Source organism: Hirundo rustica, chromosome 21 (assembly GCF_015227805.2).
Source record: "Hirundo rustica isolate bHirRus1 chromosome 21, bHirRus1.pri.v3, whole genome shotgun sequence".
Taxonomy (NCBI): domain Eukaryota; kingdom Metazoa; phylum Chordata; class Aves; order Passeriformes; family Hirundinidae; genus Hirundo; species Hirundo rustica.
In genome coordinates this window covers 3,373,515-3,400,677 of record NC_053470.1, presented here as the reverse complement: position 1 = coordinate 3,400,677, position 27,163 = coordinate 3,373,515, and the positions used below count along the sequence as shown (strand labels likewise).

At 51.2% G+C, this 27,163-nt stretch overlaps 1 protein-coding gene across 2 annotated transcripts in view; it reads left to right on the top strand.

Annotated features, from left to right (window-relative positions):
• Positions 1-26,736, top strand: part of LOC120762022 (gamma-aminobutyric acid receptor subunit beta-4) — a 75,792-nt gene extending 49,056 nt beyond the window's left edge. Inside the window, exons 4-9 of one of the 2 annotated variants that reach the window (XM_040083988.2) lie at positions 2,732-2,952; positions 15,905-15,987; positions 19,859-19,996; positions 21,433-21,585; positions 24,497-24,741; positions 26,180-26,736. In XM_040083988.2, coding sequence (XP_039939922.1) covers positions 2,732-2,952; positions 15,905-15,987; positions 19,859-19,996; positions 21,433-21,585; positions 24,497-24,741; positions 26,180-26,557 — 1,218 coding nt within the window. In that variant the 3' untranslated portion in view covers positions 26,558-26,736. Of the gene's footprint in view, positions 1-2,731; positions 2,953-15,904; positions 15,988-19,858; positions 19,997-21,432; positions 21,586-24,496; positions 24,754-26,179 lie in introns of both variants that reach the window. The other variant, XM_040083987.2, reaches the window with a different exon arrangement.
• Positions 26,737-27,163: the final 427 nt, after the last annotated feature.

Here is a 27,163-nt window from a genome sequence, read left to right as displayed (position 1 = left end):
TCAAGTGCTCACCTCCATGATGCCGCCCAGAGAAATCTGTTGTGCCAAGAAACCCAGGAAGGCTGGGGAACAGAGCCCAAGAAACCCAGGAAGGTTGGGGAACAGAGCCCAAGAAACCCAGGAAGGTTGGGAAACAGAGCCCAAGAAACCCAGGAAGGTTGGGGAACAGAGCCCAAGAAACCCAGGAAGGTTGGGAAACAGAGCCCAAGAAACCCAGGAAGGTTGGGGAACAGAGCCCAAGAAACCCAGGAAGGCTGGGGAACAGAGCTCAGCCCTGGGCTGGCTGTTCTTCCCCAGGAAGGTCCCTGCCCCTGAAGACCACCTAGCTGATGGCTAGGGTGTAGGCTTTTCTTTCTGAGTTTGTTCCCATTGGTCCTGGGATTACAGAGGATGCGTTTAGAGGGTGCATTGATCACTCCGTAAGCAGCTTTGCCCTTTTTGTCTCCTGGGCATCAGTGCCACCTCTCGCCTGCTGCTGCTCGAGGGCTGGCAGGAGCCTGCAGTGACAGCAGGGTGGCCTGGTTAGGGGTGAGGTGTTGCAGGGCTCTGTCAAGGATTAGGGGAACGCAGGTCAGTGAAGGAGCTTGCCAAGATGTGCTGGTGGAATTCTCAAAGGGGGGATGGAAAGGGTGCCTCTGTAGCCAAGAGTCTCACAGGCAGGGGAGGAGTCTGTTACCAACAGGGGTAAGAGGCTGCAGGAATTTGGGTGCTCTGCTCCTCTGTGCTCTCACTGCAGTGTAACCCCAAGCACCCTGGGAGGGATTCTGGGGACAGCAGGGTCCTGACCAAAATGAGAATGTTTGTGCCTCAGAGAGACGGGCTGTGAGGTTTCTGAGGCAGGAGTTTAGGGGGCCTTTAAAAAGCAGAGCAAAACAGCTCCTTGGCCAGAAAGCTGTCGCTGTGTTTTTGTTCTTTTCAAGACAGCACAGAAAGTGACAGATATAGCTCTGTATCTGGTGTACACCGCAGATTTACTCCGTGACCTTTCGGATGTGCATGTGGGTCTGGATTTCTGAATCATAGTTAGACACCCAAAAGCTGGCATTATCCGTGATGTGGGATTATTTGAGCTTGTTTTCAGAGGTGTTAATCAAACCTGGCTTTGAATGAAGTCTGTGGGAGAAGACAGGCAGGCAGATGCCTCAGTGCTCAGCCCAGATGTTGGTGCATGAGCAAGCTCCTCACCAGCCCCTCGCACAGAGCTGGGATTTGCAGGGCAGAAATGCCCATCCTGCAAATTCACGTGGTCAAGAGGATTCCTATGGCACTGTAGGGACTGCCTGGGAAGAGACAATGTGTGTGTGATCCCACCTGTTATAGATAATTTGCAAAAATGTCTTTTATTTAAGAACTTGGGGGAAAATCTCTGACTTCTGCAAAGTCACTGTCAACAGGACTTCTGCCCACTTCCTAATCAACAGCCTGTTATTTTAATGCTGTCTGTTTTACCCCAAAAATCTTGTCTCCCAGCCTATTTAAGACCTGTTGTGAGGACGTTTCCTGAGAATGTTTCCTGAGAATGTTTCCTGTCGTTGGTGTGTACAAGACTCCTTCCTATACTACTTGATTACCTGAGAAGAAGAAACTGTTCTATTGTGTGGCACCACACTGTGCCTCTGAACAGGCTGATCCGAGGCTTCTAGATGTACGCTGGATGTGCCCAGCAATGGGTTTGGTTTCTGCAGAGCTACAGCCACCGGACAGCTCATGCTCCCTTCCATAAAATTCTTGTGTTAGCAACGGTTTTAAGTGTCAGCTTTTCTCTGTCGGGCAGGAGGGGAGCAGGAGATATGGATGGCGTTGTTCTAGGTGGGGAGGGTTTGGGAATCACAGAATTATTTAGGCTGGAAAAGACCTCTAAGATGGAGTTCCACCTGTGACTGACCCCTGCTTTGGACCGAGTGCCATGTCCAGTTGTTCCTTGGACACCTCCAGGGATGGGGACTCCATCGCCTCCCTAGGCACTCCATTCCGATGTTCAACAACCTTCCCATGAAGAAATTGCTCCTGATGTCCGAATCTGTGGGGAAATTTTCAGGAAACTGCCCCTTTACCAGTGGATCATGCTCCACTGACGACAGATTTCCTCCCCATATGTCCCTTCCTGAAAACCATGATGAACTCCAAACTTAGCTCCTATAACGAGGCAAGTGCTGAGAGCTCGTCATGGCTGGCCTGGCTCCACCTTGAAACCTTGGCCTCGAGGTGAGGCTCTCCCTGTGCCCTTTGGAACGGCCTCAGCTTCTGCTGAAAACAAAACTGGCTTTTACCAGCTGGGTGGTGACGAGCAGTGCCTGGACACGAGTGGATGGCATTTATGTGGCCTTTATGTGAGGGAAGTGGGAGAGCAACCCTGGAAGTCTTTGCTGGGTGGCCACTGTTGGTTGACACCCCTTGGTGCTCCTGTAGCCCGAGCTGCTGCTGGTGGTGCAGACAAGCTCTCAGCAGGCTGGGGCAGCAGGATTGGGATGCAGTTTTCCTCGATTGCAGTCACGTAATGGCGTTTTGTCCCCTGTGAAACTCGGGCTTGCTCCCATTTTCACAGAACAAATCACAGCACACACCCCACCAAAAAAAAAAAAAAAAAAAAAACACAAAACCCAAACAACAACCAAACAAACAAACAAACATGTTGGAGGTGTGGACCCAAACAAATTTGGGTGCCAAGGAATTCAGAGAGGTGTCAGAGCTGCAGTGGCCCCAGGCTGACGTGTGCCCGTTTCTCTCCCAGGATTACACCATCACCATGTACTTCCAGCAGAGCTGGCGGGACAAACGCCTGGCCTACAACGACCTTCCTCTCAACCTGACCCTGGACAACAGGGTGGCCGACCAGCTGTGGCTGCCTGACACCTACTTCCTGAACGACAAGAAGTCCTTCCTGCACGGGGTGACGGTGAAGAACCGCATGATTCGGCTCCATCCTGACGGGACCGTCCTGTACGGCCTGAGGTGAGTCCAAGGATTGCTGTCGAAAACGACGCCTCGCTTAAACTTCTCCCGTTTCCAAAGATCTCCTGGTCAGGCAAGGACGCAAAAGATACTCGAGTGCTACGCGGTTTTGTGTCTGTGTTCTTCCTCCAAGCTGGAAATGGCTGCTTCTTTCAGGCCTCCAACATTTCCTGTGCTGCTATAGATGGATGTTGGAGAGGGGAATAGTCTGCTCTGGGCGTTTCAGGTCACTGTCATTCACGTTGCGTAACACTTCCATTCGAAACACTCATTTTTCTGTTGCTTATAATTTTCTGCAAGTTTGGGCTATGGAGATGAGCCTTTGATACTGTGTTACCCAAGGTTAAATTTCTGTAGCCTTTTAGTGAAACCACTTCAGTCACTTTTTTCCGTTCAAGATGGGTTTGTGTACAGTTTAAAAAAAAAAAAAAGTCTGTGTACTAGAACAATTCTGAAGATTGAGGCATGAAAATTGATATCTGGCAGGAGAATGGTCCTCAGTGAGGACACTTTTTGTGGTGTCTGGAACAAATTGACAAAGGCAAGTCCAAGGCCTTTGAAATCGCTGTGCCTGTGTGAAGTGGACGGAGAAAAGGTTGGTCTTATTCTCTTATCTGGGTATGTGAAGGGGCCAGGGTAAGTAATAAAGTGGAGAGGCAGAGAGCTAAAAGTCAAATCTGCAGCTGCAGGACGCTGTGGATGAAATTCAGGAAGCTATTTTTCCAACCCTGCATTTGTTTACCTAGTTCCTAGTATTTTTTGTTTGTTTGTTTTGTTTGGGGTTTTTGTTGTTGTTGTTGTTGTTTTTTGTTGTTGTTGTTGGGTTTGTTTGGTAAGGGTTTTTTATTTTTGTCCTGTTTTGGTTTTTTTTGTTGTTTGGTTTGTTTTTTTTTCCTTTTCAATTACCAAAATTCACAGCTGGCCCTTTTGACCTGCCTCCACAAATAATTGTGAGAGCATCTCTGGGCTTATATCCCAGTGCAGCAAAGGGGGAGGAAAGACCTTTCCCAATTCCAGAGAGGGCAAGCCCACCGTTCCCACTTACAGCATCAGCTCTGGTGCTGTGTTCCGTGGCAAAGTGTGACTTTAGGATCATTTTACACCTCTCTGAGTGTCAGGGCTGTTTCGGGGAGGGGAGGGGAGGGCTGGGTGTTGGCATGGCAAAGCAGGAGGCTGCCCAGAACGTCATCCTGCCAAAGGTGCTCGTGCCCTGTGCTCTCCCTGCAGCAGAGCCCTGGGAAGCCAAAGGAGCAGCAGCCACTGCTGGTGCTGAGGGACAGCCTGGGGTCCCTGGGGTCATGGCTGTGCTGTTTTTAACTTGCAATTAATGAATGCCTCCTGCTCCACGCCCAGAGATCACAGAAGGTGCAACAAACCCGGCTCTGTGAGCCTGTCCCTGCTGTGCCTCTCCCTTCCCGGGACAGGTACATCCATCTCTCTCCCTCGGGCCAGTGATGTTGTTTGGCTGAAACTGTCATAGAGCACCGAGCTGACTTTACCAGACCCACCAGAAAAACTGCAGCAGTGCCACAGCTGACTCCCCCAGATTTGCTCATTGTTTTAAAAGAGGAGTGAAGGCCGGGCAAGAAGATGTTTTGACTTGGGGGACAGGTAGGAGTATAAATTCGGGAGGGAGGGGGCAAAGAGTGCTGCTGAGCTCAGGCTGCTCTGTGCTGCTGATCAGCCCACCTGAGCGCAGAGCTGCCTCCCCCAGGCTGGTGGGCAATCTCTGCACACACCTGCGCTGCAGAAGTGCAAGTGCTGGCGTGTTTTTGTCAGCTGCCATTTAATCGGCACGAAGAAGGAGCAGTGTGAACTCAGCAGCAGCAGCACGGGTGACAGGCTGTGGAGGTCCTTGGAGGGTTTGCACTCGAGCTGGCTGGGGCTGGGACACTGTGCCAGCCCCTCATGGGCTGTCCCTTCCCCTCCCCTCCCATTCCAGCTCCCTGGAATGACCCGTGCGAATGGGAGACAAGAGGAAAATTGCACCCAGGCCAAATGAAAGAAAATGACAGCTGTTTGCCCACAGTTTCCAGGGCCTCAGTAAGAGCCGCCTGTGTTGGTTTAACTTTTGGCTGGTTTTCCTGGAAGCTGCTGCCTTGCCCCCGGAGAAAATGGCAATTGCAGAAGTGAAGCTCTGAGCAATGGCAGCTCCTGCTCCCCAGCTGTACCTCAGGGCAGGATGCCTTGCTGAAAGAATTTGGGGTACAAGCCAGGTGCCCTGAATGCTTAAAGTCCCTCTAGCTTTGCACACAGTGGTAGGAAAAGGATTTCTTTAGGGCTGCTTTCTATACTGGCTCCTACATCTGCAATTTTGCTGAAAACAGGAGTACCAGGTCCAGTTCTTTCCAGGTGCAGATAACGGTGATCCTACTCAAAAATACCCAGCAGGTGTTAAGCAGGCAAGAAAATAGTTCCTGAATACTCGCCTGTGTTCCTTGCTCTCTGCAAATGTGCAGCCAGGCTTGCCCTGCCTACAGGAGGAGAAGCGCAGGTCCACCCTTGTTGGAGTCCAGGGCATTCCTTTGGCTGCCCTGGAGGGTCAGAGACCTGGGCAGGGGGGTCTGGGACCCCAGCCCACAGCCCAGAGCTCAGGGAAACACTAGCTTTGATTTCAGTCCATGGGAGAGGCTTCTTGCGCTGCAAGAGGATTTACAGGCCACAAGAGTGTGAAAAATAGTCGTTTAGTATATCACAAGGTGAAAAAACAGTGGGTTTGGGATTTTTGGCATTGGAGTGAATGGGGCAAGATGGAGGATTTGGGGCGTTGTCTCCTTCTTCTTCCTTCTTGTTCCCTCACTCCATTTCTGCAGTGACGTTGGCACAAAGTAGTTAGTGAGGATTGGGTCAGAGTAAAGATGACCTTTTTAGTATTAGTGATAGACATTGGTAAGAAATAGTAAATAAAGAATATGTAGCAATTAGTATAAAAGATAAGGACAGCCCTGAGATGGGGGGAGTCGTCACACCCTGTGTTCCGAAGCCTGTCCTTGTCTTGCGTTTTGTGGAGGGATTTACGAGATGGAGTCGCCCTGGTGGCAGAGGGCCAAAGGAGCCAAGACCTGTTTCCTTTCCTTTGCTGGCCTGTTTTCCCCGGAGCCAGATCCCACATCCCTGCTCCTCTCCCGCCACCTTCTCCCCGGTCGCTTCCCCCTCCTCTGGGCTGATCCCGTAGCAAAGTGACTCAATCATGCTATTTGTGGCACAACAGTCACTTTTTTTTCCCCCAGCAGGCTCTGATGTCAGAGAGCAGGGAAGGATGACATCCTGGCAGGCCCCTACCTTCAGCAAGTGTTGCAGGGACCAGCAGGACCAGGCTCAATCCCTGGACCAGACCCCAGGGTCCAAGTTAAGGCACACCCAAGTCATGAGTAGATGATGAGTTCTGTGAGGCTCCAGATAACTTGTTTGCACGAGTAAATGAAGCCCTGTGATCCGCCCTGAAAGCTGGGTGTCAGAAAAGCATATTCTTCCTGGTTTTGGCGGAATTAGCAAATTAACGGCTGAAGGGAGTGCGGCACAGCTCCATCTCAGGGAAGCGCTCGATACAAAAGCTTACTCCAAAATTAATTCCCACCGGGCTCAGATTAAAAGCCGGCTGCCAGGTCTCCGACAAAGGGGGATGAATAACCAGCAGCAGCGATGCTGGGATGCAGGACCGGCGCTCCCTACCCCCTTCCCCAACCAGCTACCAGATGGCACAAATCCCAAAAAGCCAAACAGAGCCCCGAGCCGGCCCAGAGGGCACTCCCAGCCCTGCAAGCACCCAGTGGGATGGGAGGATGCAGGAGGTGGTGCTTGAGCTCACCCGGCCCCTGAACACCTTGCTGCAGCGAGAGGGAGGCACGGGAGGGACCTGAAACAGGGCAGTGCTAAAATGATGTGGGAACTCTGCAACAGAAAGGGAGGCTTGAAGGTGCTACCCACAAAGACAAAGCTGCTGGGTGGTGGAGGGAGGCGGATAAAACACTGAGGAAAAGCTGGGTAGGACTGGCTGAATTTAATACGTTTTTCCACCTAATGGTGCTTTTTGTTGTTGTTTTGGTCAGAAATTACATCGGTTCCATCAAATTTTAAACAACAACAACAACAACAAAATTAGGGAGATTTTTTTTTCATTTAAGAAAAGCCACGTTGGAGAATGTTGATGTTTCACGTAGGTCAATATTTCCCTCGCTCTTTCAAGCTGCTTTACAACCACTATTGATGTTTGAGTAACAGAATTACCAAGGCTTTCTCTGGACCTCCAGACGCTGTCTGGAGCCCTGCCCCAATATTCAATAAGCTTTGCATTATCACACATTCAAGCTATACATTGGCCTGGGGTTTTTATTTCCTTCCCCAGACCGTGCAGCATCCATTTGGTAGTGAAACAAGTCGACACTTGTCAAGTGCTGATGTCACCAGCATTTTGCTGTTTGCAGAGACCTAAAAATAGCAACGACTGTAACAATGCTGAAATTCTCCTACGGTAATTGGGGAATCGTATTCGAGACCGGCTTTAAAACATCCTTCAGGGAAATCTTGAAGCCGTTTGGTTTCATTCCAATTAGAGGCTGGATTTGGGCTAAACAGGTGATTTTGAGGAGGCCAGGCTGCATCCCTGGGCTCGTGGGGAATTTGGGGTGTTGGGAAGCAGGCAGGGAGCAGCGTGGACGATGCGTGGCTGGCGAGGAGCCCAGGCAGTGCAAACTGAGCAACTGGAAAACTGCAGAGGAATTTGGTGGTGGAGGCTAAATCCTGTGCAGAGGGAAGGAGGGATCTCCTCCCGCTGAGCTGGGGGTGGTGGTGGGGAACGTGTGTGAGGTGGGGTTTTTATTCCTGGCGCTGGTGATGTAACGAGGTGTGTTTGAGGGATGAGTCACTTCGGGAGCACGCAGAGGTGCCAAGGCACCGTGGGGCTCTGAACCCAGGGAATGCTCTCCTGGGGAGGCAGAACCCTCTCATCAGAGTTAAAAAACCCCCTAAAGCAAGAGGGAGACCATTGCTGTGCCTCAAGCACCTCAGAGTCTGCGGGTTTAAGCTGAGAGATGCTGGGTGTATCTGCTTTGGCAGCACTTCGTTCCTGCTCTCCGTGGTGACTCGTCACCAGCCAGCTGCTCCTAGGGGACACCAGCCCTCTCACTGATGACCCACTTGGGGACCAGACCTCGCTGCTGGGTGGGGCAGCAGCCAGGACATCCCTCCTGGCTCACCTGGCGTTGTGGAGCAGCGCAGGGTGATGTCAAACATCCCACCTGGTGGCCCATCCAGCCTTGGGGACACCATCAGAGCCCCCTGTGCCACCCCAGAGCCAGCTCTGCCTGCTCCCCATGGCTGGGGCTCCTCCTGGGGGCTTCTCCACAGCCCCCAGCCCCAACCTGCCCCTTGACCAGGATCTAGCCCTGGCAGTGTTGCATTGCCCAGGTCCCACCCTGGGGTTTTTTAGGTCTCCGGCCAATAAAAAGGTTTCTTCTGCTCCTGTCTCACTTGGAGCTGCTGTCTGCGGCCATGTCCCTGTTTTCTCCATGGGTGTTCGTTGATTTTCTGCAGAGGATCTGGCCTGATGGGTTAAAGCAGGAGTTTTTAACGCTGAGGAGGTTTTTTTCTGTACTGAGACCACTGAGCAATTTTCTCCTCCCATCTCACAGGCCAGCAGGGAAGATATCCACTATTTTTGCTTCCCTTTCCCTCCCTGAGAGAGGTTTCTCTGGAAATGTGAGAGATGATTCAGGCTCTGCGCCGTCTCTGGGGGCTCTGCCTGCTCCCTCTGCAGGTTAGGCAGAGGCAACAGAAATCTCCCCTGTGGCAGCTGGGGTGCAAAAGGCTGGATTCATATCCATCCATCCAGCCCCTTGGAGCTGGTCCTGAAGCCTTGTCCTGCTGCCTTGGGCCATCCTTAGCACAAGGATGTGGAGGTTGGAAAAGAGTTCATTAGGTGGGCGAGAGGAAATCAGGGTTTAATTAAGAGCTCAGCTCCCCAGGTGAGGTTAAGGATAGAGCCTCTCCTGCATTTTTGTCTCCTAGGGTTGGGATGACAGATTTAACAGGAAACACTTGAAGAAAGTTTAGCAATATGAAATTTCTCAATAATTTTAGAAGCTGTGGAAGAAATTGGGGCTTACTGAAACAGGAGAAAGCAGCACAGCCAGGGCTGCTCCCCGATCCTTAATGTTGCCAGAACAAAGGCAAGCACCATCCTGGCTGGAATTGCTGCCTGTGCCGCATCTCCTATGAGTCTGAGTTGTTTATTAGCAGAAACAGAGGTCAAGGAGCATTCGCTGTCTGCTGAGTGGGCTGGTGTGCCCTGAACCCCCAGCTCACCCTGGCAGCAGCACCTCTTTGTCTTCCTGCACATCCTGTCCCAGCCACCACTGTCAAGCCTGTTCTCTGGGCTTTGCCTGTTCTTTGCCACCTCCCATAGATTTAAGTCAGGCTCTTTTATTAATGCACCTTGTGCCAGCCCGATGCTCTCGAAGGGAGACACCTCTGTTAAGTGAGAGTCGCTGATTTCTGAAGCAACTGTAAGAAAAGAACCTTTTGAAAGGTGTTCCAGCGCTCTCCTGTCCCCCAGGTCAGCTGGCAGCTGCCCAAATGCGCGGTGCATTTGGGATGGAATAGAGGGGCAGAAGAAAACAAAACCTTGCAGTCCAGGCAGCTCAGCTTTGCACTCTCCCAGTGTGTAAAAAATGGTTGGTTAAGATGAGTGGTACCCTTAGTACCAGTTTAGAAAAGCTCCCTTTTGCTCTCCCATCTGAGTGCAGAGCACATTGTTATTTATCAAAGGATGCCTATGCAAGCACAGATGCTTTTGGAAACAGAGTGACCTTAGCAGGATTGTGCCAAGGCTTGTGGAATCAGTTTAGGCAAACAGACACAAGGGGAAAATATCCCATATCCTTGCCTCGCTCTTGGTTCAATCATGACCTCCAGGAGTCTGCAAAGATCAGACTGTGTTAAAAGAATGGCAAAATTCACCATGGGTTTATAAATCCCTCCAGGCCCTTGGAAGTTTGTGCTTACTGCCAGGCAGAAGGTGACATTTGCCAGCATGTTTTTATGACTGACTTTGAGAGCGCACAGAATGAGAACTCGGTTTTGGTCTTATTCCCATGTTTAGCAAAACAGTAATTTTGCCTCTCTTCTCTACTCTTAGTCACCAGAATTCCCGTAGGAGTCTTTCTTGCCCCATGGGGCGAGCCTGAATAAGTCCTGCAGAACCTGAGCTTCCATCCCTTCTCCTTGTTGCTGCAAACTGCCCTGAGCTCTGGGAGTCTGCATCCCGAGGGGACGGGAGCATCTTCAGCTTCTCGGGAGATCTGGAATGCAGAAAGTTGCAGCCAGCAACTGAAATGTTTGTCTTTGGCTGTGAGAGTGTTTGTGTTAGTCCCTGCATCACGGCCCTTCATCCGTAACTGGGAGCTAGGGTGAGCTGCTTGCTGGCCGTGTCTCCCCTGGAATTAGGAAGGCAGTGGTGGGGGGATCTGTGCTGTTCCCCTCCTGTTCTCAGCCACACTGAGTTTTAGTCAGCCTCCTTTCCAAGCCAAAGGTGTCAGGGAATATTCCTGGACACTGAACATCAGTTCAGTGCTTCCTGGCTTTGCTCTGTGTCCATAAACTGTCCCTGGGGCATTCCCCAGGTGGAGCCCAGCAGGGGCTGGTGACCATTCCCAACAGGCTCCCTGCATGCAGCCAGACCCTTTTCTGTGGGGTGGAAATTGAAGTGTAGACCAAGGCTGTTCCATGCCCGTTTCCTCAGAAACCAGTGCCAGGCTTTTTTAATTTGCTGGGATAGACACAGTTATGATGCAGAAGTTTATTTTTGTGAGGATGAGCTTTAAGGGGCAAGCCCCACACTCGCTTCAGGAATGCCTCGAAGGTAATGGTCTTCTCTCTCCCACTCAATCCTCCTTAGAAAGCCTGGACTTGCTCCTTTTGCAAGCAGGCCACATTTTGGGGAAGTAATCTTCTACCCCTCACACTGGTGGCTGGTGAGCTCGGTTCTCCCAACACGCTGGAGGTGGTGCAGGGGGTGCATGGGTGCCTGAGGGCTTTCAGAGCCAGCAGCACAGGGAGATGTGGCTGGGGCACATGGAGGTGGCCAGCACCAGGGTAAGGAGGAGGTGGAAAGGAGACCCTGGAGCGCAGCAGGGTTTAATGGCAGCTGGGAGCTCCTGTGCACTTATATAACCATTCTAAATAAGACAGAAGAAGCCATTAATAAGTAAACAGTGATGAGGAGGATCAGAGTGGGGATGAAATGGCTGGTGGTGTTCGTGTCAGGGAACTGAAATATTTGACGGTTTGCAGCAACCTGAGCGTTCCCTTTCGAGCTGCAGCTCTGGTGGGGCCGTGCTCTGCTGCTGCCGGGCTCGGTGCAGAGCAGCAGCCGAGCTTGCACCACCCTCCGCATGCCAGCATCTGCTTTGGCCATACAAGCTTCCAGAGGGCAGAGCTTTCCTCGTTGTAGCAATCAGACACCCAGACTAGCCCTGTGTGACTTAGCGCTCCATGGATGTTTTTCTAGAGGTGGCCTCTGCCTCTCCTGGGGATGAGAGGATTGTCCGGAGTGAGGTATCCATGTTGCTTTGGATCCACACGGTGCTGGCAGAGAGGGGGATATCCACCAGCCTGCCTGAGCTGCTCAACACCTCACCCGTGTCCCTTTCTCCCTTTTTTCTTCTTTTATTCTTTTGTGAGATGCACGGTGCTTCCTCCACAGCGGTGTCCCCCCAGATGAACCGTGTTTGCCTGCCAGCTGTGCCCTGGAGCAGCAGGGCAGTGAGGCCTTGGCTGCTCTGATGGCACATCTGCCTGCAGACCTCGGGACAAACCATTAGGGGCAAGGGCATGAACATCTGGGGGTTTTTTTGTGTGTGTGGAAGGGGCTGTAAAGGTGGTGAACGTGAGGGGCTGGCCCAGAGGCCTGTGGGGTGGGCAGGGATTGAGGGAAGGCGAGCTGGAGGGTGCAGGTGGTGATGGCCAGGCTGGGTGTGGAAGGCGCCGGACGCTTCATTGAGCGCGCGGCGCGGGAGAGCCGCTCCTCTCCACGGGCAGCGTCTCCGTGAATCGCCGTCAAGGCAGATGAAATTTCACACCACACAAATTTCTGAATTTGAAAGGGGAGGGAGGTGGGTAGAGAAGCGGGAGAGGAGGAGGGGGAAGGAGAAGATGCGGGCTGGCCGGGCGCCAGCGCCTCATGCTAACGCCACGGGGAAGGTGGCATCCTTCCCTGGCGTTCCCTCTGGTCCCCGCGCTCCCTGCTCCCTTTCACTGTGCTCACGTCTTCTGGAGGCAGTGTGCTCTGTCTAGAGCTGTTTACAGGATGGTGGCTTGTTCCCTGTCTCCTCATCTCCCTGCTCACTGAGTGAGTATCCTCTCCTCTGCCTTCCCTCTTTTAACCTCTCCTCCTCCTCCAGCGCTTCCTCTTCAGGCTGCTTTACCCCGTGCAGCCCCTGATCATCCTCCTCTCTTCCCTGCTGCTCTGTCCTGTACTCTCTGCTCTCCTCTCTGTCATCTCCACTCCTGCCTTCCCTATCTGTGCTCATGCCATCATCTCTCCTCCTTTTTCCACCTCTTGCTTTCCTTCCACCTTGATTTTCTCTTACCCCTGTGGAGACAGGAGCTCCCAAGTGTCAATGCCCCCAGCCATCCCCCTATCCTGTCCTCCCCAGGCGGTTTCCCACGTGCCAAGCAAGCCCTTCTCTTCACACAACAGCTCAAAGTGTATCAAGGCTTTCATTTATACCCATGAAAGGATGAGGCAGAGCTTGGTGCTGTGGCCTGCTGGACCACGGCACATGCTGTCACCCCAAAAGGTCACTGGGCTGACGGCGTTTTGCTCCTGCTGCCCTCTGACTGTGAGAGGTGCACGAAGCCTCTCATCCCCCCATGAGTCCCGCCTGTCCCTGGTACACAGCCACCAAAGGAGCTGGAGAAAACTCCCCTTGGCCCCTCTAGGAGCAGGTCAATGATGAGTCTCCGAGCAGGGTCTATCAAAGGGAAGTTGGTGTCCAGGATACTTTGTAAGATCTGCAGTCTAAAGAATTAAACACCTCCATCCTCCCTGGCCTATGTCCTGGGTTGGTTTATCAGGGTTCAGGAAGCCCAGAGGCAAGACCTGACCTGGACCTGGTGGCCCAGACCAGCTGCCTCTTGAATCTTGTTCCTCTTCAGGCGCCCACACCTGGCTGGTCCTGCGGTGCTGGCGTCCCTGGGCTGGCCAGGCTCTGCAGCTGAAACACCCTGGACGGGCAGGTGGCTGCAGCCTGGCACAGCTATGGATGGCTGTGCCGCCTCTGCTCAAAACGCACACCAAAACCCGACATGGTTCCCATTTTACCTGCCCCAGCAGCTTCACATGGGCAAATCACCTGGAGTTTGGGATCTGCACCTGACTGGGGCGTCTCTGGAGGATGCTGAGCTACCCAGTGCGGATATACCTGCCCTTTCTGGATAGGAAGAAAGAAATTATCTGGCTTTTTGAGGACAAATGTCCTCTTAATCTTGTTTTTCTCCTTTCTGTCCTACCTGTCCCTTCCTTTCGAATCAACAGGGCTGAATTCTGCCCTGATGTAAATCTCTGCTGATACAAACTGGTGCGATCTTGCAAAAAAATCATTGGCGTGGCAGTGGATTTATGCCAGCTGCCGGCGCGAGCAGGGTTTGGTGCATGGAGTGTGGTAGCCATATCTCACTGTGTCACGCTCTGCATTTCCAACCAGTGCTGCAGGTGAGAAGCAAATCCTGGCCAGAGGGTCCCTGTCGAGCCGAGCAGGCGGGAGCCTGGCCGTCCTTTCTGCAGCCAACCCTGCGATTTTGGGACGGACACCCTGCAAAGCTTTTAGCCCACGGGGGCTCCACAAATGGGGTGGAAAATTTTCATTTAATCCGGGTTTTTTTTGGTTGGTTGTTTTTTGGTTTTTTTTTTTCTCCTCACACTTTGTGGGGGGAGCGGGGAAGCGCGTTTGTGGCCGCGATTTCCCAGGGGTGCGCTATAATCCGGGGAGTGGATGCCGTGTGCAATGACTCATCCCCGTGCGCCGCTCCATCCCAGCGCCGGCCACCCTGGCCTCCACACCTCCCACCTTGGGCTTCCCTGCCAAGGTCACAGCTCCCCTGCTCAGTTGCCCCCACCGCTGTTAGCCCAGTGCAGCAGGATGAGGGTGGGACGGGCGTCGTGTTTCCAGCTGCCCTCCAAGAGCTTGGAAGAGCGATCCACGCCACGGCAAAGCCGCGGTGGTGATTTTTTAAGTGGCTCCTGTCCTGTCGTCCTTCTCCCCCTTCAGAGCTTTCTCCTCCACCCCGAATGCATTACGGATAAAAGGGTTAAGAGCTCGCCTGGGCCCCCTGCTCGGAGAGAGGGCAGTTGCAGTGTTGTATCTAGACCCAGTGAGGATATATATAAATTCCCTTCGTCTCTTCGGATCTATTTATAGCACGGCAGGCAGTGGCAAAGGCTCTCCTCAAGGCTTCATCTCCTACAAACAGACTTCACAGACAGCAGAGAAGATAAATTTAGCACACGAGATTTCTTAAAGAGCCAGCAGCTCTGCGGGGCTGCCAGCCTGCCCTGCCACAGCCCCTGCCCCGATACCCCCACTGGGGCAGCCCTCTCACACCTTCTTCTATCCTCCCACCTTCTTCCCCCCTCCTCCCCATTTCCAATTTTATGTCCAGCTTCACCCATATTCTCCCCCTTTCTGGTCTCTTTTTCTACCATTGATGTTTTTTTGCTTTCTCTCTTTTTTTTTTTTTTCTCCCCTTCCCTTTCACTGGTTCGCCATCTCATCCTCCCTACTTACTTGTTTTTCTTTCTTTTTTTTTTTTTTTTTCCCCCCCTCTCTTTTCTCTCTCCCAGGCCACAGGGCTCAGAAGATAAAGCTTTCTAGTTAACAGTTCACTGGTTATGCCTACATAGTAAAAAAATGTGTAGCTTGATTAATGCCTTCCAGATGGTTAATTGAAAAAAAAATAGGGGGAGAATGCAGCAATCTCTCCCCCGTCTCCAGCACTCTGCACACATCCATCGCACGGCAAGAGGACTGCATTAGAGGGTGAGGGGAGCGATAGATTTGAGAAACAGGGGCAGCCTGTGAACTGCAGGGCGGTGCCGCCGTGCTGGGGAGTTAACTCTGTCCCTGCCTCATCTATCCCACCCCAAAATCCCCCGCCCCAGAGATGGACAGTATTCCTTGCTGGGACACACACGGACCCTCCTGGCATCCTCAGCTGAACCTCAGCGCCGCGCTGCTGATCCTCTCCAGCAGCCCCAAAGCAGCGCCCACCCTCGTCCCCTGCCCGTATTGATATTTTTGGGGGATGCACACACCCCCCACACACATCGCCCGTGTGTCTTTGCTGACCACGCAATCCCCGCTAGCGGGGCCGTGGGGCGGGAGGGCTCTGCCGGGGGGGCTCCGGGTTTTGGGGTTTGGCGGTGCCAAGGGTAAAAGGGAGGGGACGGGGATGGGGGGGCTGTAATTAGGGGGTTTGGGGCAACTCCTGAGGGAAGAGGGGCGATAATGCGGTCAGCGATAGGTCACTGCTGGGTGATGGAATCAATCCATCCTCAGCCTCACCGACACGTGTCTGGCAGCGTCTCCTCTTCCCCCCCAAGCCGGAGCTGTGCCTACTCCCGGCTTCTTTGTCTCTCTTCAGGGACAGACAGCAGGAACAGATCCCTCCCCACCCCACAGAGCCGCTGCCTTGCTGCCGTGAGTCACGGAGGGTTTGTGCCGTGCCACCGGGGGTGAGCCGCGCCAGCCCCGCGCCCTGCACACCTCCCACCCCGGATCTCCCTGGTTTCCAGGGAAACAGCGGCCTCAAATGCTGCCTGACTTTCACTTCTGCCTTTCATTTCTCCTTTTTTCTTTCTCTTTTTTTTTTTTTTTTTTTTTAAAGGAAAAAAAAGGAGACACAACAGATTTTTTTAATTTTTTTTTTCTCTTCTTCCCCTGTCTCCCCCTTTCAGGATCACCACCACGGCCGCCTGCATGATGGACCTGCGGAGGTACCCGCTGGACCAGCAGAACTGCACGCTGGAGATCGAGAGCTGTGCGTATGCCTCGGGCACGTCCCCTGCCGCTCGGTGCCACCTGATGCCACCCGCCCCGGCCACAGCTCCCCGCTCCTGGGGATGCCTCCCGGGGGCTCCCTCGCCCATGGGGGGAAATTCCCAGGAAAACGGAGCTCTAGCAGCAGGCTGGGCGTTAAAATCAGTGCCAGGAGAGGGGTGGAAGCCTCCCTTAGCCTGAGGGAAGCCCTGGGGAGCTGTCCTTGCTCACGGCTGGCTCCGCTCCCTGTGGGAGGTGGCACCAAGCCCTCACCCCGCCTGGATGTTCCCGGGGCTGGCACGGGAATCCTCCTCCAGCCGTGCTGCCAGAGCCGGTCCGGCTCTCCTCGATAAAGATGCTCTGCAGGGTCCCTGCAGGGCTGGCCCGGAGCAGCAGAGCTCCCGGCAGTGCTGCTGCAGCCTCGGGGGTGATTTTTTGGGAATTGCTCCTTCCAGCAGGGAGCTCCCGCCGCTCCCGCGGCTGTCCCCGTCCCTGCCGTGCCTGGCTCCTGCGCTGTGCGGGGTCGTGGGATGGAAGGGAGCTCCTGCCGCCGGCACGACTGCCAGAATGCCATTTCTGCCGCTCCTCAGCAGTTTGGGAGCAGCTTACAGTGGAACCAAGAAAACAGGAGGCAGGGAATTACCCGCAGTTCCCCGTGTTGCGATTTTGTTCCTAATGGGTCATGTCAAGCCAATTTGTTCATCGAAGCCATATTTCCTCACGATATTCCTGAGACCCAGGCCGAGATGAGGAGATCCAGTCGTTTCCTTCCTCAGAGCTTTTGTTCTTCCACACACTGGCAATCTGCAGGGCTCCATTTCCTTTGCTTCCCCACGACTCTGGAACATCAGTCCTTTTAGGGCCGGATTATAGACCCAAGGTATTTTAAAAAGCAAGGGAACCGACCCACACCTCAGAGAAAAAGCCCTTTTCTGGTGCAGGGGTGCTGGGTTTGGGACCAGCAGAAGGCAAATGGGGTCCCCTGCCCCACAGCAGCTCGGGGCTCTGACCTGTAGGAGATAAGCACTGCCTGTTGATCCCACCCCACCACCCCAAAAATAACCCTCGCCACGGATACCCCTGCCTATCTGTGTGCCAGGATCCAACAAAAACCTGATGAGGCAGGCTGCAAACAGGCTGCTAATCTGACATTTTAAAGACGTCACATCAATATTTTTTCGATATTTCGGATGGGAATGACTTGTCTTTGTGAAAGTTCGTTTACTTTTTAGAAGTAAAATGGAAATTTGGTTTTCTCTTTAAAGCTAGAAATCAAAGCGAAGCATTTATTTTTAGACCAAGCAACCTTTCCCTCTAGAAACACTTTTAAAAAATGGCTTCGTGAAAAACATGCTCGATTTCATATTGCATAATGCCATAATAATAAAAAAAAAACAAAAAAGAAAAATACAAAAAAATTGGTACCCAACATCAGCAGGCCATAGAATAAATGGAATAGAGCTAGTTAACTGTGAGATCTCCTAAAATTAGTTACCGTAATTTGACATTTTCCTCGCTGATCAGGAAGTAAATTTGAAGTCACTGCTGTTAAATTTGTGGATGATGGAGTTAGCAGCGTGCGGGGCTGTGCTCGCCGCGCATTTGAATCCTTCCCAATCGGAATCCATCCGGAAGGGCTTTGAACACAGCCAAATGCAGGGCTCTGTGCCCGTGTGCAGGGCTGCAGGGCCGTCCCCAGGGGCCTGGAGCCGCACGGGGAGGTGAGGAGGGCATGGCAGCCCCGGGCACCACGGCTGGAGCTTCTGTGGCTCTGACAGAACGGGCTGGAGCGTTCTGTTATATGAACCAGGGGAGCCCTGAGTCAGAGCTCAGAACGTGTCACTGAGGTGGGGAAATGGGCTCTGCCTGTGTTTGGGTTCCAAAACTTAGGGGGGAAGCTGAGAAATCGGGAGAGGTTGAGGAAAGGCGCTAAAAAGTGGTTCGAGGGCTGGAGCAGATGTTGTGCAGTGAGAAACCTCAATAGCTCAGTCTGGTTTGCTTGCTGCAAAGGAGGTGGAGAGGTGAATTGTTTACAGGCTGGGTTTGCCTCTGCAGAGGGGGAACGCTGCGAGGAAAGGGCTTGGGAACCTCCTGGAGAAATCTGGAACAACCATGGGAGCCTGAGAGCCTGAGCCAGATGAATTCAGATGTGAAATGGTACACGATGTTTCTGAGCTGGGGCTGCTGGAATCAGCCACTGGCAGGAGCGGGGGGACTTGGATGTTTCCTGCTGGTTCCAGCCCCGGGGCTGAGTGATGCAAACACCAGGTCCTGTGCACAGAGAGGGATGAAAGAAGGAGAAGGATTACTCAAAGGTCCCAAAACCCTGTGGGCTCGGAGGTGTGAGGGTTTACCACTCTGGGAGCAGCAACATGCCAGCTGGGGAGGGAGGTGGAGCCCTGGCTTAGCTGATTTCCATCAGAAGCAGATGTGGCACGGCATTTGGAAGATTTGGTTTGTGTTTTTGAACCCATGAATAAGCACAGTAATGACTGGGAGTGCAGGATGTGGGCTCGGAGACTGCACAGTCATCAAATAATTCCGTTTGGGAAGACACCTCGGGGTGTCTCTAGTCCAGCCTGCAGCTCAAAGCAGGGTCAGCTGTGAGATCACACCAGACTGCTGAGCCCTTTGTCCACTCAGCAGCTTCGGGATGACACTGCCCTCAGCGGTTCAGCTCTGATCTGGGGGAACCCTTATCCCTCAGAGAATTCCTCCTCAGTGTACATCCAGCAGCTCCTCATTGCCCTGAGCGCACCGATGCCCTGGTGCTGGGTGTGGTGGCCCCTCCTGAGTGGCTGTGAGCCTGGCGTGGCCGGGCAGCTGCCGCTGCTGTCAGGGTGGTGGCTGAGCCAGGCTGCTGTGCTGCAGTGCAGGTGCTGACCTCGAGCTGTCTGCGGGCACAGCGGAGGCTCACGCTCCCAGGGCAGCCTTGCCCCGAGCTGTGCCAAAGCCTGGCCGTGTCTTAGTGCTTTACTGGGGATCTGAGGCCACCCTCGTGCAGCAACAGCCAAAGGGCTCCAAAAGCGCTGTTGGTTTTCAAGTTGGGATCTATCCTGGTCACAAGGACAGTGAACGTCACACTGCTGGGTGAGGGGTTTCATGGTTTCATCCCCTTGGCCTCATTCCCCATGTGCCCAGAGTACTTGGGAGTCCATTTCCAGCCCATTCAGCCCTCTCTGGCACACTTTGGGGTTAAATCAAGAAGCTGCAGCCTTGGCTGAGTTAACAAACCCATTACTCTGAAATGTGAGGGATGAATATTTGAGCCTGATTTTTTTTCCCTCTCTTCTCTCATTACTGCTCTTCTCAGCCAGCAGCTGGTAAAAGCAGCCCCAAGCCTCAGAGACTCTGTTCACTTCTCGGATCTGAATTTTGACTGAGAGTACTTAGAAAAGGGAGGTGCTCTGATCTTCAAACTTCTTTTCAACTGCTGCTGTAGATCTTCTTCTCTCTGGGATTTTTTCATCCTGAGCCGCCCTGTTTGCCCAGTCCCACCAGTCTGTACTGTGTGGTCTCCCCCTCCTGGTAAAAGGAGGCCGTTTTTAAAAAGCAGAGCGCTGCGTTTGGTGCATTTGGTGCTCAAGTCCCTGTCGTGTCAGCCATGGAGATCACATAGTGCGAGTCAAGGCTGGATGGGCCACACCTCACCTTTTTCTCCTGAATTCTAGCCTGAGGTGGGAGTTCTGGCCAATTTTTCCTCTTCTCCTGGTGTCTGTATTGCCAAGTTCAGCTGAAGAAGGAAAGTACTTCAGCAGGGAGAGGCTAGGCTTGGTGTGGGCTTTCTTCAGGACCCCTTTAGTGCAGATGGAGGTGTCGTCTGGCCCAGCCTGTCAGCTCAGCTCTCCCCGTGTGCTCCTTCCCCCCTGCAGATGGTTACACGGTGGATGACATCGTCTTCTTCTGGCAAGGGAATGACTCTGCTGTCACGGGGATGGAGGTGCTGGAGCTGCCCCAGTTCACCATCATCGAGCAGAGGCTGGTCAGCAGAGAAGTGGTCTTCACCACCGGTGAGTCTCTGGTGGAGGGATGCATGGAATGGGCAAACCCGCTGCTGATCAATGGGTTTGAATCCCTCTGATTCAGATGCTGGGGCAGTAACTTAGGATCTAGCCTTCCACTTGGGGCTCCTCTATAAAAATGGTATCTTCTACACCCACCAACTTTGCCTTTTTTTTTTTTTTCTTTTTTTTTTCCCCCCTGCTTCTCTTCAAGGCTTTCAAAATCATTTTCCCCACTGCAATTGTTCCCATTTCTTAGTCAAAATAATGGCTCAACTCAGAACCTCTTGAGAAGGTTCTCAGCCTTCCTCTGATTTTTACCTGGTTTACATCTGGGTCTCAGAGCTAATGTAGGTGCAATAGTAAGGAGAAATTATACCCACTGAGAAGCAAGTGAGCTATGAAATGATGCAAACCCCTCTGTACATGGCAATAAAAAGGTTTGGAGAGAATACCTGGGACGACTCAGATGCTGGAGCTGAAAAGTTGGAGTGGGTTGGATTTTGGTTGCTGGTCTGAGCTGGAGTTCACTGCCAAAACAGCACAGCACACACCTGTCAGAAAAAAAAGGACTGGTGAAATATTGTGTTCAAGCCATTCAAGTTGCACATAGCGGTGAGAGAACAACCCCTCCTTTTTCCCAGACTGCATCCCTGATGGTCTAGAACTGCTGTTTTCTTGTTACTTTAGCTGCCAGCCAGGGTTACACCCATGTTTCAGGCTCCTGTGTTGCCTGAGGGACAGAGGTGGGGAGGAGGAATGACTTGGGCTTCATTGTCTCACAGCAATGAAAGAGGCACTGCTTTGTCCCTGTCAAAATTAGCCTGCTCCAGTGGAAGGGCTGTAAAAAGTACTTATTGTCCTCACTATCCTCATTAGGTTTGCTAAAAGATTAGGAGGAAGTTGCAACAACTTGAAAATAATAAAAAAGGGACCTTCAGATTAACTAGCAGCGCTCTATTTGCATATGAATTTGCCCAGTCTGACCATAACCCATTTTTAGAACAGCATGGGAAAAATATGATTCAGATCTTCATTGCTGTTTGGAGGCAGACCTGGCACATGAAACGTTGGAAAATCATCTTGTGGCACCCAAATATAGGGTTAAAGTCTCCTGTGTAAGCCTCCATCATATTGGCTGGCACCACGACAGCAATTCCAGCACTGAACAGCCATTCTCCCATGATGGCTGATATAATAATGTGACTTATCTACAGTTTCCTTTCTTCTTAATACTCTGGGACTACTGAGCAGGTTCTGAAGAGGCCCCTTGCAAAAACTGACCAGCCTGCAAAACCAGCTGCAGAAATCAGGAGATTTCTCATTATTCCTGCCTCTCGAGAACTTTTTCCAAGTAAAATTTCAATTCCTAACCTAATCTCTTAGCCCAAATACAGCCTTGCCCTGCTCTCGGGTCACATCCTCCTCTAATGTCTCGTTGGCAGGTTCGTATCTGCGCTTATCCCTGAGTTTCCGGATTAAGAGGAACATTGGCTACTTCATCCTGCAGACCTACATGCCATCCATCCTCATCACCATCCTGTCCTGGGTCTCCTTCTGGATCAATTATGACGCTTCTGCTGCACGAGTGGCACTGGGTATGGACTTTTCGTTATATTTTTGGAGGTGTTTTCTTGAGGGGGATCAGCTGTAACCAAGAAAATCCCTTTATTTTATGAGGTAGCAATTAAGTCTGTCAAAGTTGTCATGCCAAATGGACTTTTGGGGTTTTTTTTCTGAGAAAAACTTTAAATTTTCAATCAGAAGAGTTACATTTTTTGGTTGTTGTTGTGGTGGGGTTTTTTTGGTGTTTTTTTTTTTTTTTTTTTGTGTGTGTGTGTGTGTGTTTTTGGGGTTTTTTTTCCTTGTTTTGGGTGGGGTTTTTTGTTTGGGTTTTTTGTTTTTTGGGGTTTTTTTGGTTTTTTTTTTTTTGGTTTTTTTTGGTGGTTTGGGTTTTCTGTTTTGTTTGGGTTTAGTTTTTGTTTTTTCTTTTGGTTTTTTTTTTTTTTTTTTTTTTTTTTTTTTTTTTTTTTTTTTTTTTTTTTTTTTTTTTTGGTTCATTAGTACCTCCCGAGCTGGAGTCTGGTTTTATTTGAATCAGTAAAAGTCCTACCAAAATTTTTTTGGGGTGTGAGTTTAAACTCCGTAAACAAAAATGTAGATGGTCACTGATTGTCAGGTGCGTGGGACCCTGACATGCCATGAGCTCCTTTGCCCTGGTTTGCTCTGGTTTTCTTAAGAAGAGAAATCCGTGCACCTCTTTGTCTACAGGTGTGCCAGGAGGGGTCAGTTGGGTGATTATTGCTGAGGCTGGATGGACAAAAAGTTGTATGGGAATGGTTAAAAGATGAAAGAGATAGAGGAAGGGGCATTACACATTTTTCTGATAGCTCAGGCCCCATACAGACGCTCTCTGCAGGTGAAGACCTTCACAGCCAAGGCAAATGCGGGACAGCAGTTAAAGTCCAAGTTCTTCTTTGGCACGTGCTCCCCTAAATAGGAACGTTTTCCTCTAAGAGAGGGAATAAATGAGGTCTTTAAAGCAACAGAAGGGAAGTGGGGGTGGATGGCAGATGAGGGATTTGAAGGAGGAACAGGAGGAAGGCGGATGGCTGGCATATGAGGATGGGGCTGTGGGACATGAGGGAAAGTTCACGGGCAACAGCAGAGGTAAGGAGGGAGCAGGGTTGGATCTGTGAGTGGGACAAGGCTCAGAGAGGCCATGCAGCTCAGGTAGAGGCTGGGTCTTACAGCAGAGCTTGGGGGCTCCAAGTAGCTCTAGGAGAAGGAGTTTGAGAAGACTCAGAGGAGGGGTGGGTTGTACAAAGGTCTAAAAGAGGTGATTTGGCTTTGCCTGCTCTGAGAGGCTGGAGCAGAGAGATGGGGAGAGAAAAACTTGGTAAATTAAAAGGGTAAGTTGCATTGACAGGAATGTAATCAGAGAGAAGAAAAAGAGACCGTGGCAGACATTGTGAAAGCACAAGCAGAAGGGTGGAGGTGAGATGCACAGCTGCTGAATCTCTGCTGACATCTGGACTCAAAGGAGAAGACAGAAGAAAAGCATTGTAGATCAGAACTGCAACTGCTCTCCCTAAACTATTCCTGACAGTTCTCGACCTAACCTATCCATAAAAAGCTCCAAAAAGAGAAACCCCTCAGCCTCCTCTGGTCACTTTATCTCCAGATTTACCTGCTCACACAGTCAAAGAGCTCCTCTTTGCCTCTGCCCTAAGTCTCCATTGCAATTTGTCCACTTCTTCATGGAGGCATGGAGAACGTTCTATTCTCCCTTTCTTTGCCTCAGATTTCTGTATATTTAGACTACTGCCTAAATATAGACCACATTGTGTGTATATAAATATATCTCCCTTCTGTTTACCCAACTGAAGGCTAATAGTTCTTTCAGCCTTTCATCTGAAGGAGCGGCAGCAAAGACACAGCGAGGGTGAAAGGGGGAACGGGACGAGCAGAGGTGCAGGGTGCACAGAGAGCCAGCGCTGCAGAGGTGGGGCTGAAACCACAGCAGCAAATTAAGGTCATGGAGATTATCAGAGCTGCCAACGGACAGAGGAGGAGGAGAAAAGGAGAAAAGAGGATCGGCAAGGTAGTAAGAGCAGCTAGAGGAAGACTAGGTTGAAGAGGAAGAGTTACCACCCCCAAAAGAAGTATGAGGGCTCGTTGCCATCGTTTTGGAGCTGGCAGAAGGCTGTCAAAGAGGCAGGTCTGAGGCCACTCTGACAGTCCAGAGAATGGAAGAGTCTGAGATGGAGCTGAAGAAGAGGACCGGAGCTGTGAGAGTAATCATAGTGAATCAGGCTTTTGGAACTGAGTAGATGGGGGACAAAAGTGTTCACAAAACGCTTATTTGAGATGCAAGAAATGAGAGGAGGCCTAAAAAGGAGAGTGTGAGAACCATGGGAGGAATGTGTACAAGTGATAACTGATGTAATGAATGGTAAAGCTGGTGAGAGGAAGGTGGGAACTGATGGGGTCAAGGACAGAAGCCTACGAGGCAGGCAAAAAAAAGGCAGTGCCATGAAGAGGAAATCTCTTCACTCTTTCTCCAATTCATGGCACTGGAAAGACACAGCAGCTTATAAAACTCATGCCAAGGATGCTGAGGCATTCAGTAGCACACAGTGAAGCCTGATGAGTTCATGAGGGAGAAAAAAGGGAGGAGGAGAGGAGAAAAAAGAGCAAAACAGTGTTTCCTACCACACTGAGAGACAGAGGGAAGGTCAGGGGGACTTAAAGAAAACAGGGTCCAGTGGATGCTGATCCCTGTCATACTCAGCTTTGACACTCTCTCCAGCAGTTTGCTGCTGGTTCATTTGCTGCAGCAGTTTGCAGTGGGCACGTGGGCTTAGAATAACGACAGTTTCCTTCCCAGCTGCACCGCTCCCACCCCTCCTGAGGCTGTCCAGCTGGAAGGAGGGAAGTGGGAGCTGAGATTGGCATTTCAGGAAACCCTCCCACGGCAGTAACGGAGCACCTGCCCTCTCCTCGCAGGGGTCACCACGGTGCTGACCATGACAACCATCAACACCCACCTGCGGGAGACTCTCCCCAAGATCCCCTACGTCAAGGCTATCGATGTTTATCTCATGGGCTGCTTCGTCTTCGTGTTCCTGGCGCTCCTGGAATATGCTTTCGTCAACTACATATTCTTCGGGCGAGGGCCCCGGCAGCAGAAGAAGCAGAGCGAGCGCATCAGCAAGGCCAACAACGAGCGCCACCGCTACGAGGAGAAGAGGGTGAGAGAGCAGGTTTGTCCTCTCCTTTCATTGTGGCAGGAGAATTCGGGCTCTCCACTGCGGAGAAGCCTTTGTGCTCACCACGAGAGATGGGCCCCTGTTTCCCTTGTCCGGTAATTTTCCCTCCTTGATTGTCCTTATCCAGTCTCATCAGAACCCTCCCCTTGTGTGGGGCAAGTGTAGCCAAAAGTCCCTCTGTGGCTTTTGGTCCTCCTGTGTTGGCAGAACCACATTTCCCCCACTAAAAAATTTGCTGCAAGCACAGGTGGCTGCTCCTTCCGCCCCAACAGCAGTGGACAACCCTCAAATGCAGCACATTCCGTGCTCACAAATGACCCCATCCAGGGTATTGTCACCGAACTCTGGGGAAGAAAGTTTTAAGTATTAATGAGTCGGGCATTACTTTATCCTGGCCAGGATGTGCAGTGGAAATCATTCCAACCACATGTGATTCTTTACCAGGGTTTTCACATGTTTATATATTAAAAAAAAAAAAAAAAAAAGAGAAATTCTCATTTGCTGGTTCTGCATGACACAGTTCTTAGTATTTGATCTTTTGCTCTTTATTGATACGTTCACCTCCAATGCTATTTTTGGTCCTCGTTCTTTGGCTCTCTTATCAATCTTTTCCTAGACTGGGAACCTGCCAGGGGTTTAATATCAGTTAATGTTAATGTTAATATCTGTTACTGTTAATTCTCTGTCTCCTCTGTGTCTTCTGGCTACTCCCAGTCTAGCTCTCAGAATCTAGGAATCTTCTTTTTATTGATGGAGGCATCACCCAGTGAGACTCAAACCCTCACTGAACAGAGTCTTTCAAAGAGAAACCTCAATTTCCCTCCCCTTTGGCAAAGGCGAACCAGCCCATGACTAAAGTTGATGCTTTAGGAAGGCTGGCCTGGAACAGAGACTGGGCAGAGCCGGAGAATAAAGTAGATATTTATTGAAAGGCCTTTAGGGTACACCTTGGGCAGGACAAGAGCCTGGCCAGGGCTACGGTGGATGCAAAATGGGCACAGAAATGGCTGACTGGTCAGGAGGTCTTACATTTTTATCAGTTTTGGTCCATTTGCATTTTGGGGTTTAATTGTCCAATTCCAGCTCCAGGTTGTGAGGTCCCATCCTTCTCTCTTCAGCCACCGTGGTTTGTGCTTTTGGGTCTGAAAGTTGTCCGTGGTGTGCAGCAGGAAAAGGATTTGTTTTGTGTCACTGCTGTGTGCAGAGAGCTGAGTGACCCTGAGTGTGAGCTCAGAGCTGCACCCTGGGCAGCACAGAATGTGAAATACAGGAAAGCTGAAACTTAAGGCAACAAAGTTACTTTAAGAATTTATAAATTATATAACTTCCAGCAGTATCGCTACCCAGAAGTCTGTTCAGAGTGGCCCCTAAAGGTGCACAGGACACCCCAGTACCTCCGTGTCTGTGTTCCCCGTTCCAGGTCGACCCTTACGGTAACATCCTCCTCAGCACGCTGGAGATGAACAACGAGCTGCTGGCCACGGACATGATGAGCAGCGTGGGCGACTCTCGAAACTCTGTCATGTCCTTCGAAGGCTCGGCAATCCAGTTCCGCAAGCCGCTGGCCTCTCGGGATGGCTTCGGCCACCACCCGACCCTGGACCGCCACGTCCCGCTGACCCACCACGCCGCCGCCCGCAACCGCGCCAACTGCCGCCTGCGCCGGCGGTCGTCCAAGCTGAAGCTCAAAATCCCAGACCTGACGGACGTCAGCACCATTGACAAGTGGTCACGGATCATTTTTCCGATCACTTTTGGATTCTTCAACCTTGTTTACTGGTTGTACTATGTAAATTGATGCCTGCGGCCCTCCGAGAGAGATAATAGGGACAGACACTCAGACAATGACAACACGGGAGTGTTGTGGTCTTTTGGGTTTGGGTTTTACTCTTTACTATCATTGTCATTTATTCCTATGGTTCATTAGATTTATTCTAAGCTTACTCTTCTCTTTTCAGCACATGTAGAACCACGGAGTGTGGGGTGGGGTGAAGGGAGAGAAAGGTACGGGAGGGGGTTTGGTTTCAGGGAGGGATGTGTTTGTCTTGATTTTGGTTTCCTGCTGAAGGACTTAAACCATTGTAAAAAAAAAAAAAAATCAACAAAACCAAAAAAAAAAAAAAAAAAAAAAAAAGACAGAAAAAAAAAAAGAGAAAAAACACAAAAAAACCCTTAAAACAAAGAAAAGTTAAAAAAGAAAAAAAAAAAGAGGGGGGAGATTTAAAGAAGTTGAGTCAAAAACTGGTGGGGGTGATAGGTTATCTTTGGCTGTGCTCACTAATGCTCTATCCTCACTTCCATTTCACTACTGAATTTCATCTTTCACTTTTCAGTCTTATATATTTTTTAATCTTTCTTCCGTCACTGCTCTAAACCCCTTCATATTTATTCTTTCATGGATTCA